This window comes from Biomphalaria glabrata, chromosome 4, assembly GCF_947242115.1.
Source record: "Biomphalaria glabrata chromosome 4, xgBioGlab47.1, whole genome shotgun sequence".
Lineage (NCBI taxonomy): Eukaryota > Metazoa > Mollusca > Gastropoda > Planorbidae > Biomphalaria > Biomphalaria glabrata.
This window is the reverse complement of record NC_074714.1, coordinates 15867809-15883068: the sequence shown is the minus strand read 5'-3', so window position 1 is coordinate 15883068 and position 15260 is coordinate 15867809. Positions and strand designations below refer to the sequence as shown.

Here is a 15260-nt window from a genome sequence, read left to right as displayed (position 1 = left end):
GCGCACTTGACCTCTCGACCACGCTTCCCACTAGCGCTTATTAGTGTCAAAAGCTAACATAACCCTGTTTTCCAATCACAATGAAAGCATGTCCAATTCTAAGAACCATTTTTTTATAACCTTTCTTAGGGTATCGATCATGAGACGCTCTATTAAACAAATGTTTAAGGGTATAAAATACCCTAACTGTTTCAGAAAAATTAGTTTCTGCAACTCCAACAGAAAGACTCGCTTACCTTTTAAGTCTAAATTGAAAAAAAACAAACTTTGGCAGAAGATGACGCTTCAGTGGGCATTGCTATTTCTTCTTTCAACAGGATATGCATCAGCATATTCAACTAGCTGTGGGTATCTATTTTTCCATTTATCTATCTGATAATCTATTTATCTTATCTATCTATCTGGTTACAATTACTTCACATTGAATGACCAATGCGCAAAATGGCTGGCCAGAACACAGACAGGTCAAGTTTCAGCTTGATCTGACAGGGTGTGAGGTATATAAAGTGTACACATTTTGTACCAGACAGACATAGGAACTGACCGTGTGAGTTGATATAAGCTTTGTAAGAAAAACGTACAAAAGAAAAAGAATCCTCCCAGACAGACGGATCGAATAAATATATCTAATAAATATTTCACTATTATTTATTCATTTTGGTATATTTATAGATTGTACGGATAATTCGTTGTACACTCAATGTATCAATTCCTTATACGACGACTTTAAAGCAGGAGCAACTATCTGTTCGTAAGTACTTGGTTATATAAAAGAATATATAAGGGCATTAATAGATTTCTTGATTCTTTATAGTTCTGTCTATCTATCTTTCTTTTTTTTTCTAGCTATTTATTAATCAGTTTCTAGTTTAAAATGCTTTTGAATCAAATTTAAAATTTATGACCATTTTTTTCTTTTTTTTTTTTTTTACTGTAATTGACGCTCTCAAATTTTTTTTAGTTTTCAATTTGAAAATTTTCTAACCATCTGCTTAGTATATAGTAATAATAAGTTGTTATGTTAATTAATACTAGTCGACCCGCGGCGTAGCATACGCCGCTATTTTACAGGGCCGGCCTTAGACCACTGCAACCTATGCGACCGCAGTGGGCCCCTTACTTTCATATGACCCGCGCTAATTCTAGGTGTATAAATTATTAAATTAAACCATTTTATAAGTTATAACTGATTTCCCGCGGCCTCCTGTCGATTTACCAGGAGCTCCTGGAAATCTTCTGAAATTGTAAAATATACGAAAAAGTCTTCGAAATATCCGGAAATTACTAAAATCTTTAAAAAACTCATACAAATCTCCTGATATATATCGCCAAAATTATAAGTTTGGGGTGTCATTCAATATGAAAAACGCCAATCCTACGCGTGATTAAAAAAAAAAGACATTATGCCATACCTGTAATTGTGGAATCTAGTGAAAAAAGCTTCTCGCACCTCAAACTAATGAAGAATTACTTAAGGTCAGCAATTGTCGTAGATAGATTAAAACATTTGGTAATTCTTGCTATTGAGCGTGATCTATGTAGGAAACAGAATTCTTATGATATACTGTATGACTTCGCTACACGCAAGGCTCGTAAAGTAATTCTGTACGTAGTAAAGAATGAATTAAATGCAAAGACGAATATATTTTCTAATACAAACTCTTAATGTTCACTTATTATCCGCTTCCCTACCCAAACTTGGCTCCTCGAAGTCCGTTTTGCATAGGGCCCCACAATTGTTAAGTCCGGCCCTGTTAGCTAGTGACCTATAAATATACATAGTAGATTACTTATTCTCTTTCCATGACTTCTTGGTCACAATGGTCCTACCCAAACTGGGCCCCTCGAAATCCGTTTCGCATTGGGCCTACAATGGTTAAGTGCGGCCCTGCTATTTAGTGACGGGTGAATACAGAGTAGATTACTTGTTCTCTTTCCACGACTTCTTGGTCACAATGGTTAAGTCCGGCCCTGCTATTTAGCGACAGATGAACACTATTTGTTTTCCCCCTCCTCTTTTTTTTACGTGTGGTAATTCTAGTCCGACTTTTAAGAATAAAAGAGTGATCTTTCCTTCACGTCTTGTCCAAACTATTGAGCCATGAAGAGAATTATATATATAAATTATCGTTAAGGCTTCTCAGATTTATTTCTCTTTGCTAGTCCATAACTATCAATGAGAACCACTTGGGTCATTCATGACTAAGGTCCACATTTCTTTGCTTCTGAATGCAGCTGGTGAGTCCAGAGTGAAGTGGCGTAGTTAGGGTGGGGGAGGGGGAGTCCAAATTTGAGTATCCCCCCGGAACCCAACTTAAGGTGGCCCCTAAATGAATCTGAAATTTGTTTTTACATTAAATATTACACCATTATCTCATGTCATGATGTCGAATGTCAAAATGCACGGGTCCCTAAAGAGGTCGAGCCCCCCGGGGCCCCCAAATCCCTTGCTACGCCACTGCAAGAGTGTTAAGCCCCAAGATCGATATGATATTTCAGCAGGTAATGAACTATATGAGTTCTTTGCTTGAGAGTCCTCTAACCATCGTGCACCCATCTGATCTTTCGTTATCAACGTTTTGCCTTGCTTCGCTTCGGTTGGTACTCCGTGATCACTCTTTGCTCCAGGAGCCGGTTTCTATTAAAGCTACTCCCTGGCGAAACCTGCGAAGTCGCTGATCACAGACTGGCTTTTTTTTTGGACAGCTTCATGACAGGAGTGAGGGAGAACTTATGTGTGGGTGACATCGTTTTGGGTGACCGCGCATTCATCTCTTTTCTGTAAGATTATCCGTGGTTGCTTTGCGACTGATTTTAAAGAATTTTAAAATTTAATTATTTTAAATATTTTTTTTAAAAAACATTATCAAAAATCTATTTTTAAATTCAATTATTTTTACACTAGAGCTGTGAACACCTATGCATATTGTGTAGCAGATTCCTGCAACTTAGGTACCAATTGGGCTCAGACCTTTTACAATTCTTTTAAAAGCGTTATACAGGACAGTGGATATAACTGCAGTAAGACTTATAATAAAATCTATTTATCAATGAATGTCATGTATTCATAAAATAGTATATGGTTTAAAACTTTTTTATAGGTTATTGTTAATTTAACCTTAGATATATATTTAAATAATTACATACTTTAATTCTCGAATAAAAATACTTTAAAAAAGAAATTTAATATCTTTAATTTCTAATCTAAAGTTTTTAAAAAATGTTTTTTTCTTTCAAGATACCAGATGGATTGACATATCAGGAGGTACGGAGCTAACTTTTAACTTACATTTTATATTCTGTTTTCATGTAATCATTGCTACGAATTAGATCTATTCTATATCTATATCCAATGTTTTATTGCCCAAAATGACATATTTCTAAAGCTGCTGGCATAATCAAACTCCTCGCAACCGTGTGTGCTGTTTGGCTCAGCACCTCTCAAAAAATGCAATAATATATGAAGAATAAAGTGCTTTTCAATTCACTGTCGGCACTTTGGTAATGAATTCTCTGCCAATTTTCGAATACTTCTTGACGTTTGAAGAATTTTTTTTTTTTTACTTCATTAGGTTTTCTTACAAAAGTGTTTCCCAAACTTTAGGTCTAAGTGTACCCCTACCCAAATGTACTTGCATCTATGAGAAGAATGAAATTGTTTGTTCTGAGATGACAGATCATAGAATTGGATTCCCTGAGTGTTAATTTTAATCTAGGAATAAGCTAAAATGCTGCACAACTTTTTTTTTTTACCTGACAACACTAGAATAAAGAAGCGTCTGCATCAAATAAATCAAACAGTTCGTACATTAGACAGTGCCGTGGTGCATCTTTGTTGCCTAATGAATAATAGTTCCCCTTTCAAACCTTGTGGCTTATAGGGCAGATGATGTAAAGGCTAACGACGTAGCCTTTACTTTTCCCAGAATAATGTCAGCTTCGGCAGCCCTCGGGTATGCCTTACTGCCTCAACGTGGCACCTGGGTGGAAACGATTACCTGAGGAAGTGATTAGGCTAAATGAATAGCGAAACAAAACTCCTGTGGGAGTGCCCAAGGGAATGCGAGAGCTTTCCCTTTGCACGGTGCGGAGTTGAAAGAGAACTTCCACATCCCTGTCGATAATCCATGCGCCGTTACACTAAAGGCGAGTCCTGCACGGTTAGCTTGGTACAACATAGAAAAATGGCGGAGGTTCCCGGTGTACTCAGCCTTAAGCCATGCATTCTAGTCCATGCACCCGGAGTGCCAGATATATCGGAAATAGCAATGCTTTACATAAGCATTGACTTGGACCTCTTCCAGACAGAACGGTTTGTTCAAGCAGGCTTACACGCCCAGAGCTCGAAGAGCCTTCGGTTCAACTCTTTTGAAAATCACACAGTTTGGCAGCCAAGTGCTTTACCGCTCAGCCACCGCTCCTCCTAATTCCAAGTACACTGGTGTAATTATATGAAGACAGCGTGCATTCAACACGAGCGCCACATTGAATCACCTTTTTTCTGTGTGACATTTTGTTTTTGTTTTGCAGATGTTACATATATCTTTAGAGCTAGGTGTAAGGTTTGATTCTACATTCCCAGCTATGAATAATAAAAGTAAAAAGTGTGTTTTTTTATTTTACTATTATTGTAAAGTCCTTTAGTGATGAGTAATCTTCTTTCATTTTATTGATAGGTATCAAAAATTGTTTTTGAGGTTGCATAGATCTGTGGTCCAATCGCAGGGGCGTTCTAAAAATCCCTACGGTAAAAAAATCACAGGCCTCACTGAAAATGGCACCCGAGACCCCCTCGGTTGGGAGGTCAAGTGCTTTACCGCTCATACACTAAGATTACTTCAATTATCATAATTGTGTTAGAAAAAAAAGTACTAGACTTTTAATTGCTTTTATTCGTTCATTACCTTGTTAATGTTTTTCAGACCAGCAAAAAAGCTCCTTGTTTGCAAGTTTTGGGGTGACCCCAGGAAACAATGTCAACGGTCTGAGATCACAATCTTTTGTCACAATCGCCCTTGTGTCTCTAGGGACTCTTGCCCTAAAACTAATGAAATAAAGTTACATTTAAATTAAAATATTGACTTTACCATAAATTTACGTTATGAGAGATATATTAGAGATATATGTTACATATTTCGAGAGATGAAGGTTTGTTATAATTTATGTAAAGAAAGCTACATTTATATTAAGTTATAATAATAATAATAATAATATTGACTATCCATACTATAACATTGATCTACATTTTAAAAGAGAATCGATTTATACTTATACTGTGTTGAATATATGTATATGTTGATGTAAAAAAAAAGCAGCGTGTATATTATGTCTCTGTTATATGGTGTATACTTTCGATGTTTTATTAACTGACGTGTAAATAAAGATATTTGTCTATGTCTTGCTTTTAGCATTATTTCTGGTTACAAGCACTAGCGGATCCAGAACTTTCGAGTGGGGGGGGGGGGGCGATTTTTTTCCAAACCCTAACCCTAACGCCCAGTAAACCCTAACCCTATGCATAAACGTGTGTACAGAACACACACACACAAACACACACATATATATATATATATATGAGAATTTAAAAAAGCAGCATTTCTCAACCTTCGGTGGAAAAGTGGGGCAACGCTATAAGTTTCCCTATTGGGGTTTGGGGCAAAGCCCCGACGACAAAAGCGTTTGCTTGCATTCTTCACTGAAGAAACGCATTCTCCTATCTACAGGTCATCATTCATTAATGAAGTTCGGGGCGAAGCCCCGACGACAAAAGCATTTTCTTGTATTCTACACTGCAGAAACGCATTCCCCTGACATCTAAAGCTTATTATTCATCAATGGAGTTCGGGGCGAAGCTCCGACGACAAAAGCGTTTTCTTGCATTCTTCACTGCAGAAACACATTTTCCTGACATCTACAGCTCATTATTCATTAATGCAGTTCGGGGCGAAGCCCCGACGCCAAAAGCGTTTTCTGGCATTTTTCACTGCAGAAACGCATTCTCCTGACCTTTTGAATAATATTGTACTTGAAAGATATTCTAATATGAATTTATAGGCCCTTAATACATTGCAAATAAAACCGATTTGTTCCTTGAAAAGATAAGATACCCCACATATTTAGATTTTGGCTTCGAGTATAGCCGCCGAAAAAAAATTATTCGATAAATAATATTCAATAACATTGTAGTATAAGTTGTGAGTTATAGTCCCAAATTTATTTAACTAGAAAAATATCCGATTGAGTAAAGATTGGGAAAAGGCGAGTATAGATGTATTTTTTTCGGTTTAGAACTCATCTCAATCATGATTCTTATACTGAAAAATTTCGTTTGAATTCTAACTTTTCCAATGCAAAGTCTTTCTTAAAATAATTATGATAAATTCATGTGAAATTACTTAAACTCTGGAAATGGGAGGGGCGGTAGAATGAAAACTCCTGTGGGAGTGCCCAAGGGAATGCGACATAAAATAAACAAAATGAAAGCAAAAATCAGTCACTTAATTCCGTTCCCCCCCTGCGGGGGGGATTTGGGGGGGGGGGTCGGCCGAGTGGGGGGGCGATCGCCCCTACCGCCCCCCGCCCCCCTGGATCCGCCAGTGGTTACAAGGGAAGAACAAGTACACAAATAAAAATACTTAAAAAAAAACAACAAACAAAGCTTATCTAAAGGGGGAGAACTTCGTCCTTAAAATTGTATCTACCAATAATGTACATGTTATTTCCCTTATTGGATATTAACCAAATTAGTTAATAACCAATAATTAATTGATTAATTGACTATTTTTGTTTATTGATTCATGTTTTGTTAGGTACAATTAATAATTGTTCAAAGTATCAACTTGATCGAAGAATACGTAATGGATAAATTGCGTTAGGAATTATTCAAGGGGACTATATTCAACACAGTTAGCCATGTCTGTGAATACTGAAGTATTAGTTCCTCTTGTTGCTATAAAACAAAATAATGATTTGCCAGTAATGAATAATCTAATTGGTTACTTTTATTTATTGATTCATGTCTTGTCAATGTCAATGAGTAATTGTGCGAAGCTTCAGCTTAATCTGAGAATGGGTATGTAAGAAACAACGTGTACACCCTTTTTACCAGACAGACAAACAGAGTGAGTTGATATAAGCTTTATAAAAACGATAGAACCCAATGTTATTCCAACAGTTCCTCTTATTAGCTTGCAAACCCTTTATTGGTGGAACCCATGGGCGTAGCCAGGGGGGGGGGGTTCTTGGGGTTCAAACCCCCCCCCCCCCCGAAATGAAATCCCCCCCGCAGGGGGGGAACGGAATTAAGTGACTGATTTTTGCTTTCATTTTGTTTATTTTAGGTGAGATTTTAATACTAAATCATCACTTACCACAGCACAGCCGAGGCAGTTTTGAGTTAAAAACCCTCTACCATTGGGTTTTGAGATTTAAAAAACACCTATCAGGGGGTTTTGAGATACAAATCCCTCTACCAGGGGGCTTTGAGTTTAAACCCCCCTACAGGGGGTTTTGAATTTTAAACGCCCTACCAGAGGTTTTTGCAGTTAAATCCCCCTCTTCTATAAAACAAAACAAAAAAAAATGCAAACAACAATCCCCAAATTCCAACACCACAGTTGAGGAAGATTTTGATTTTAAAACCCCCTCCAAAATTTACGATAAACCCCCTCTTCAATATAAAAAAAGCAAATTACACACTCAAAATTCTATGAGCGTAGCCAAAGGGGTTTTGAGTTTAAACCCCCCTCCCCTCCAGTTGGGTTTGAAGCTAAAAAGTACCTCTTCAATATAAAAAAAAGCTAATTACACACTATAAAATCTATGAGCGTAGCCAAAGGGGTTTTGAGTTTAAAACCCCCTCCTCCAGATGGCTTTTTCTTTAAAGTTTAAAACCCCTCCAGATGGTTTTGAGTTTAAAATTCCCCTACAGAGCGTTTAGAGTTGAAAACCTCTCTCTTCAATATTATTTTAAAGTTAACTACAGTCACCAAATTCTAAGATCGTAGGCTAAATGGGGTTTTGAATTAAAAACAAAACAAAAAAACTCCAGAGATTTCTTAGTTTAAAACCCCTCAACAGATGATTTGACGAAAAAACTTTCCTTTTCGATATAAAATCTAAAGCGAAATACAGACATGTAATTCCAAGAGCGTAGTCAAGAAAGTTACAAATTTCTACCAGTGGCTTGGGCTCCATTAATAAAGTGTGAATAGTCTTCTGCCGAAATTGAAAATCGTTAAATGTGTCTCAACAAAGATGACTAAGACAGATTTTAGGAGTCAGTCATAGACATAGAGATCGGGTCTAAATCAAAGAAATCATATGCCGAACTGGGAGTCGAATCCTTAGTAAGGTTGTGACAGAGCGTCGCATGAGGTTTTGCGGGACATGTTCTCACACAAAATGAATTACGCAAAATAAGAGTTGCGTAAACAGCTTGCCGGAAAATGCGCCGAACGGCGCGAGAGGGTCTAAGTCAGTAAGAATAGCATATTAGGTTTTTGAAATAAACTTTTTAATAGCAAGATAATGCACTGTAGATACCTCAGAATATGCATTTTGTTGGCTTTCAATACCAGAAATAGTGCTCGGCGGCGGGGCTTCGCCCCGCGCTGGGGAGCGCTGCGAACTCCCCCAGACCCCTTGCTAGCAATACAATAAACAATAAACGTCTTCCGAAAGGGTCAGAATGTAATAAAGATTATGTACACACACACACACAAATATATATATATATATAAATATATATAAAAATATATATATATATATATATATATATATATATATATATTTTTTCCGCCGGGGGGGGGGGGGGTCAAGGGGGAATCCCCCCCCCCAAAACCCTCCCCGAAAAAAAATCCTGGCTACGCCCATGGCTGGAACCTAAGACCTGCCTGGAAACCGAATGACAGTGTATGTGAAATTACGAAATGGCTGGATGGCTGCCTGATCGTGCGGTTTGCGCACTGGACAGTCGTTTGGACTTATCGATGGTCCCGGAGTCAAACCCTGCCCGCTCCCATTCCCCGGGGCTAGAGTCACCTAAGTAACCAGACAACTAACTATACTAACTTAACTAAATGAAAACAAGATAACAAACTTTAGTTTACAATAAATAAAACAAAAGAAACTTTATTTACATACAAAAATAAATCAATAATAAAATATAATATATACACTTACTTGACTAATCACTACAACTGAACCCATCAACTAACTAAAACCCTCTAAATCTACACCACTACAAACACTAACAAACTAACCAAAGCAACTATCTAACTAAATCACTACAATTACTACCCTAGACCTAGATCTACACAATTCTACACTAACTTAACACACTACAATAAACTAATCTAGATCTACAATATCCTACTACTACAACCAACCCATAACTATAACTAAAACAAGAACACCTTGTCCTTAGGCTCAGTACCTTACTATTCACTAAGAACAGAACTGAGAAACAGACTATAAATATAACTAAGCCACTAATAAGGCAACACTACAGAAACAAAATAACACTAGCTTCCCTAGAATTAGATCTAGAATAGATCTACAGAAACAATAACAAAACTATCAATAGCAGAAACAAAATAACACTAGATTCCCTAGAATTAGAATAGATCTACAACAGCAGTTATAAGCAGCAGCTATTTCAGCAGAGTAATTGCAGCAGCTAAAAGCCAATAGCCTGCAATACATAAATGCAAAACTATATTATATTCTGTAAGGACTGATGGACGCCGCCATCTTCAACACAGCATGTTGGGAACAGCTGTCAACTCTTTTGAAAAATATTCCAAAAAACTAAATTAAGATATATCTAGCATATTTACAGTGTGACATAAATCTAGTAAAAGAAAATATAAAATATTTCTACACTTACAGGCCGTCCCAGGTACAGGAATAAAAATATAATTAGACGACAGACCACAAAGATCTTCAGCTGTCACCCAGACAGATATGGTACTGACCACTGGTCAAATGTACACTCAACTGTTTTAAAACAGCATGTAGTACATCACTTTTATACTATCCCGCACTAACCTATATAAAAATATGTGGGAGTAGAAATATAAAATCTGACACTAACCTATAAAAATAATACATATAAAAATAGATCTAACCTATACAACAAAAATACATTTAAAAAATAGCTAAAATTGCATATAAAACTAGCTCTGGGAGCGCAAGCTCACACAGTCATTAGACATTATATGTCCTTAAGCCGGTTTCTAGGCCTCACGTACCGTATAACTGCTAAAGAATGTCGAATCCAGTGGAACCGATTTGTGTATGTCGGTGCAGTTCGAGTATAGTAACGATCTTGATCTTCTATCAGGCCTTCTGTAAACACTGCTAAACAACAACACAGCACATCTAACTCAAAAACTTGACAACAAGAGCCTCAAGTAACAATGTGGCGTTTTAATTACAATTACATCGAAAGCCAATTCAACACAATTGGCTACACTAACTTCAAATGCTTTCTTATACTTAACATAACTGCCTGACTAAACACTACAAGTCATCCTAGCTTGTACAGCTAAATTCTCGAGGACTCACAAAGTACCGCACAGTCCTTACTGCCTTGCTGTCCTGGACTCAACTGTCCTTTCTTACACACTGTCTCTCGACTGTGAAGGCTCTCGGTTACATGACCATAACAATGGTCATATTTGCGTGTACTAGCAGTACTGCCCTTTTCTATCGACAGCGGTTGACCTGTGTGATTGGCCTGAGTCGTGTGTGTCAGTAGGCCGCACACACATTAAACCTTTCAGCCCGCCACTGGAGTTACTACAGTATATATATTTCTCTACGTCGTCCAACCATGCGGGACACCAAGCACGGACGCCGACTCTCTAACAATCGATGACAAAGTTATGGAAAGATATCGCTTTTATTTCTGCAAGTCGGGCCAAAGTTACCCCACGTAACTTTCGCGGCAGAAGAGAGAGAGACGAAGTAATATTCTCTGTATATGAAATTCTCTACGTCGCCCAACCATTCGGGACACTACGCACGCTCGCCGACTCTCTAACCCTCCTCACGCTCCTCCTGCCGCACCCGCGCCTTCCTCGCTCTCCAGGCATGCGCACATAGTCGTTTTGCCAAACCCACCACATTTGGACATCTGCGTCTTTCAGGGAGTGTTCACCCGTCACAAAATAGCGGCGTACGCTTCGCCGCGGATCGGCTAGTTAGTTTATAATTCTGACGATTTGAATAGACAGAACTATTCTAATTTCATAAAATTTTCTCTTAAGTGTATTAAAAATATAGGCAACTGCCACTTTGTTAATCTTATATTGACCCATCTAGTTAAATTTTATTGCGTAAGATCAGGACATTACGATATAGTGACATGTAATTTCATAGACTAGGTAAGTAAGACGCATTCCATATACTTAAAAACAGGTAGGTTTAGGCCTGAAGCGGAAAGTTTTGGCAACGGACATTTTGGCGCTAGATATTGTAGATATAACATCATCATTATCTTTCCTTTGCTTTCTTCGTGGAACATAGGGCCTCAGTAAAAACACGCCCTTCTCCACGGTCTCTTGCTAGTTTTTTAAAGGCTTCCCAGCTCTTCCTGTCCTCTCGGCTTCATCTAGTACACTGCGTCGCCATGTTCTTTTTGGTCTTCCTCTACGTCTTGTTCCCTGGGGGTTCCACTCTAAGGCATGTCTAGCTCTGTTGTTGTTATCTTTTCAAACGGTGTGACCAATTCATCTCCACTTTCTAGGATCTGCACCTCTATATTTTTTCTGTCCACATAGCTCCCACAGCTTGGTGTTTTCTATTTGTCGTACCAGCGTATTTTTAGGACATTTCTCAGACATTTATTGATGAAGGTCTGTACTTTGTTGTTGCTGCTGCAGTTAATTGTAGACATATAAATTACTTTAATTACGTTTTTCCAAAGTTTACTGCATGCTTAAGTTTTGTTTGTGTATTTCTGATTCTTGTGTACATTTTATGTGTCAACCTATAGGGTTGAAAATTATAGCTTGCAAAACCATTATATCGTGATCTCATGTCCAAATTGTTTTTTATAAGTTTATAATAAATTTAATGCCATTCATTACAAATTCATTAAAAGACTTTTATTTTGTGTGTGTGTGTGGACGGAAGGAGTTTTATTCATAGTCCCTTCATTGTGTTCTCGAGTTACAAATTTGTCGTCTTAATTTGTTTTAATTATACCTGAACTATTTAAAAGTATTTTTTTTAGTGAATGTTTTGCTCTTTTTATATATTCAGGTCTTTTGTTTTCGTGACTGTTACCTACCAGATTGAGTTTGGTCTTTTGCTTACATTGTAGCCTATCTGCCAGCGGCGACGGCAATTACGGAGGACGATAGTGGCTTTTTTTTTTTTACATAAATCCGCAATTCTTTGTTATTTTTTTCCCGCTAAACAAACATTTATACAAACAAAAGTTTAATAGAGAATGTAAATTTATAAGATTTAACAATGTAGAATTTTTTTGTGTGCAATTATAGAGGTCGCCGTGCGTGTGTGTGTCTGTGTGTGTGTGTTAGAAAAAAAAAAAAGAGAGAGAGAGAGAGAGAGAGAGAGAGAGAGTATGTATTTCATCACATTGCTCTACACAGCCTATTGTATATTAAGCAAATTTTAATGGCCTAATTGGAAGCACAATTATATTGTTACGTATTTCTGATTTTCTGGCTAAATGTACTAGGCACACAAATAAAAGAAACACTGCAAAGAACTTGACGACTCAACTTTCAGCTTTATATAACTTTATTGAATTATAACTATAACAATTCGTCACTGTAACATGTAGCGTATACGTCTTACATCGACTGTATCGACTGTAACGGCTCAAGTCCACTCTCTTCTACTGTCGACGACTGTACTGACTCTTTTCACATGAACTCTCTGGTTTATAAAGAGTCCCTAATCGCTTGTCTATTGTTGCAAAAACACTGCTAGTACCCTCTGGAACAACATGGGAGGAAACATCACATCCTGTTGTTGTTTATACATGTCGATTCCAGAGGATGCCTGCTGCAGTGTCATCTCGCCGAGGTCACACGTAGTGACCTCTAACTGTCACTGTTCATTTGTCACAATGCCCCCCTTCGTAAATCTGTTCGTCCTCTGGGACAACACGTGAGGCACGTCCCATCCTGACATTGTTTACATGCATAGATTCCAGATAACACTCGGTGCTGTGTCATCTCGCCGGGGTCACACATAGTGACCTCTACCTGTCACTGTTCATTCGTAACAATATTTTTTAAAGACTTATTATTGTAAAAGTTCTAATATATGGGAAAATAACATTGTTTTCTTAAAGAGTTATTAAATTTAACAATATTCCAAATGTTAGATGTTAGGGGAACTGGGTGTCATAATTGGTACTGGCATTTGTACGCAATCAGTCCCACTGATTGTGTAAGCTTGATAACATCGAAACTAAGCATGCTTGCATGTATTTACGTAGCATGATCTACAATTAGTGAGCTAGGCCAAATACATAATTGGTGCAGTCAGCCGTTATCCGCCGGGGGGGGGGGAAGGGGGTCTATTTAAGCTTTCGTCTTCTGCGCTGGTCTTCGGCCAGTGCTTTTCTTTGGGCCTCAGATGTGTGTCCCGACATTAGATGAATATAGTATTTCAGATTTGCTTGCAAAGATGGATCCTCTTACTTGTATTCAATAATTCTCTTATATAATCTAGATTGAAAGTCTCATTATTATGAGCAGTCAAAAGTCTTCTATTCTATACACAATTTCTACACTTGTTGCAATTATAAAGCTACATTTATGAATTTATGAATCATTTTTGTTTTTGTTTTTTAAATCTTAAGCTAACTTATCTTTAATAGTAAATAAATTAGTACGCATAAAAGTATTGCAAGTTTCTTCTAATAAATTTCTAGCATTCTAAACATTATTATATTACCATTATTTCGTTACCACCATTAAAATGTGACATACTCTACATTTATATGCTTTGTAAAGCAAAAGTAAGTAATATCTTCTCCATCTAAAAGTCAGTGGGATATTTCCTTTGCCTTTGTTGGGATGTGCCTTTAATCTTTACTATAGAGTAGAAAGTAAGGCGTATGTATGTATGTATAATACAAATAGAAATCAAAACCGTGTCACCAATCTTGATAAAACTTGGCAAAAATGTTCCTTGGGTACCAACGTGGACCGTAGTGTATGTATTGTAGCCTTAAAACAAACTTAAGACCCTCAAGAAAAATGGTTTTCCAACTCTATGAAAGCATTATAACTTCATCGATCTAGGCTATGTTTACTATATTTACATGAAAAGATCGAAAGGATCTAGATCTACATCTTATTTTAGAAACTACACTTTGCGCAGATAGTCTTTTACTTTAACACATGAAAATACAATATATAATCTATTGATTTCATTATTTAATAAAATTAACCTTCAAATTTGTGTTTCAAAAGCATTTTTTACATACATTTTTTTCTTATATCTGCGAATTTAGAATTCCTGATGAACATTCTTTCATTAGACATTACAGAAATGTTACACATCTCTCTATTCCTAGGTCTAAAAGTCTATTTCAACTCTAAGATGATGGAACTTCTCTTCGCAAAGATAGTTTTTTAATTAAACACATCAACATTTTAATTATAGTCCATTTATTTCATATTTTAATCAAATTAACATTCAAATTTGTTTTTCTAAAGCATTGTTACATAGATCTCATTCGCTCGCCAATGTTTTCATAAAAAATTGAATTCAGGTTAATTAGCTATTTTTAGCTCCATTCATAATATTTTGTTTATTCATGAATTCATGCATTCGCTTTACTTATAACATTATTATTTTCTTTAATTGTTTCTAATGTACTATATCAGTGACTACATCAGCAATACGCAAGTTAGGACCCGCGGGCAGCGGGTAATATCTGTCTAGTGTATATATATATATATATATATATATTTGTGAATGTGTCTTTAAATTCTCTTACAACTAAATCTTTCTCCCATTTAATCCTATTAACTAAATGTTGCTATAGCATTATCAAAAACACATAAGACAAACAAAGCTAGTTTCAGGGTCTCACAACAAGTAAAGTAAAACTTTCCCAGAAATTATTCATAGTTAATGCGTTCATTTGGTTGTCCTTTGCTTCCTGCTGCAGACACGTGGAACTTCTCAACCATCACTCACGTGCTTATATCGCCCAAGAAACGAACTGCTAAAGCTTTGATCTTTTGATGTCAATGTCTTTTGTT

The 15260-nt window shown here is 36.8% G+C and overlaps 1 protein-coding gene across 1 annotated transcript; it reads left to right on the top strand.

Moving 5' to 3' along the window:
* Positions 1 to 209: 209 nt before the first annotated feature.
* LOC106053793 (uncharacterized) lies at positions 210 to 5394 on the top strand. Its single transcript, XM_013209413.2, has 5 exons — positions 210 to 344; positions 673 to 751; positions 2906 to 3021; positions 3239 to 3265; positions 4923 to 5394. Exons 1-5 carry the CDS (start codon positions 278 to 280, stop codon positions 5054 to 5056), a joined length of 423 nt encoding a protein of 140 aa, XP_013064867.2. The 5' UTR covers positions 210 to 277; the 3' UTR covers positions 5057 to 5394.
* Positions 5395 to 15260: the final 9866 nt, after the last annotated feature.

Coding starts and splice junctions, on each gene's coding strand:
- LOC106053793 (XM_013209413.2), top strand. CDS start 278: ATGACGCTTCAGTGGGCATTGCTATTTCTTCTTTCAACAGGATATGCA. Junction 752..2,905: donor GCAGGAGCAACTATCTGTTC/GTAAGTACTTGG, acceptor TTTTTACACTAG/AGCTGTGAACACCTATGCAT. Junction 3,022..3,238: donor GGACAGTGGATATAACTGCA/GTAAGACTTATA, acceptor TTTTCTTTCAAG/ATACCAGATGGATTGACATA.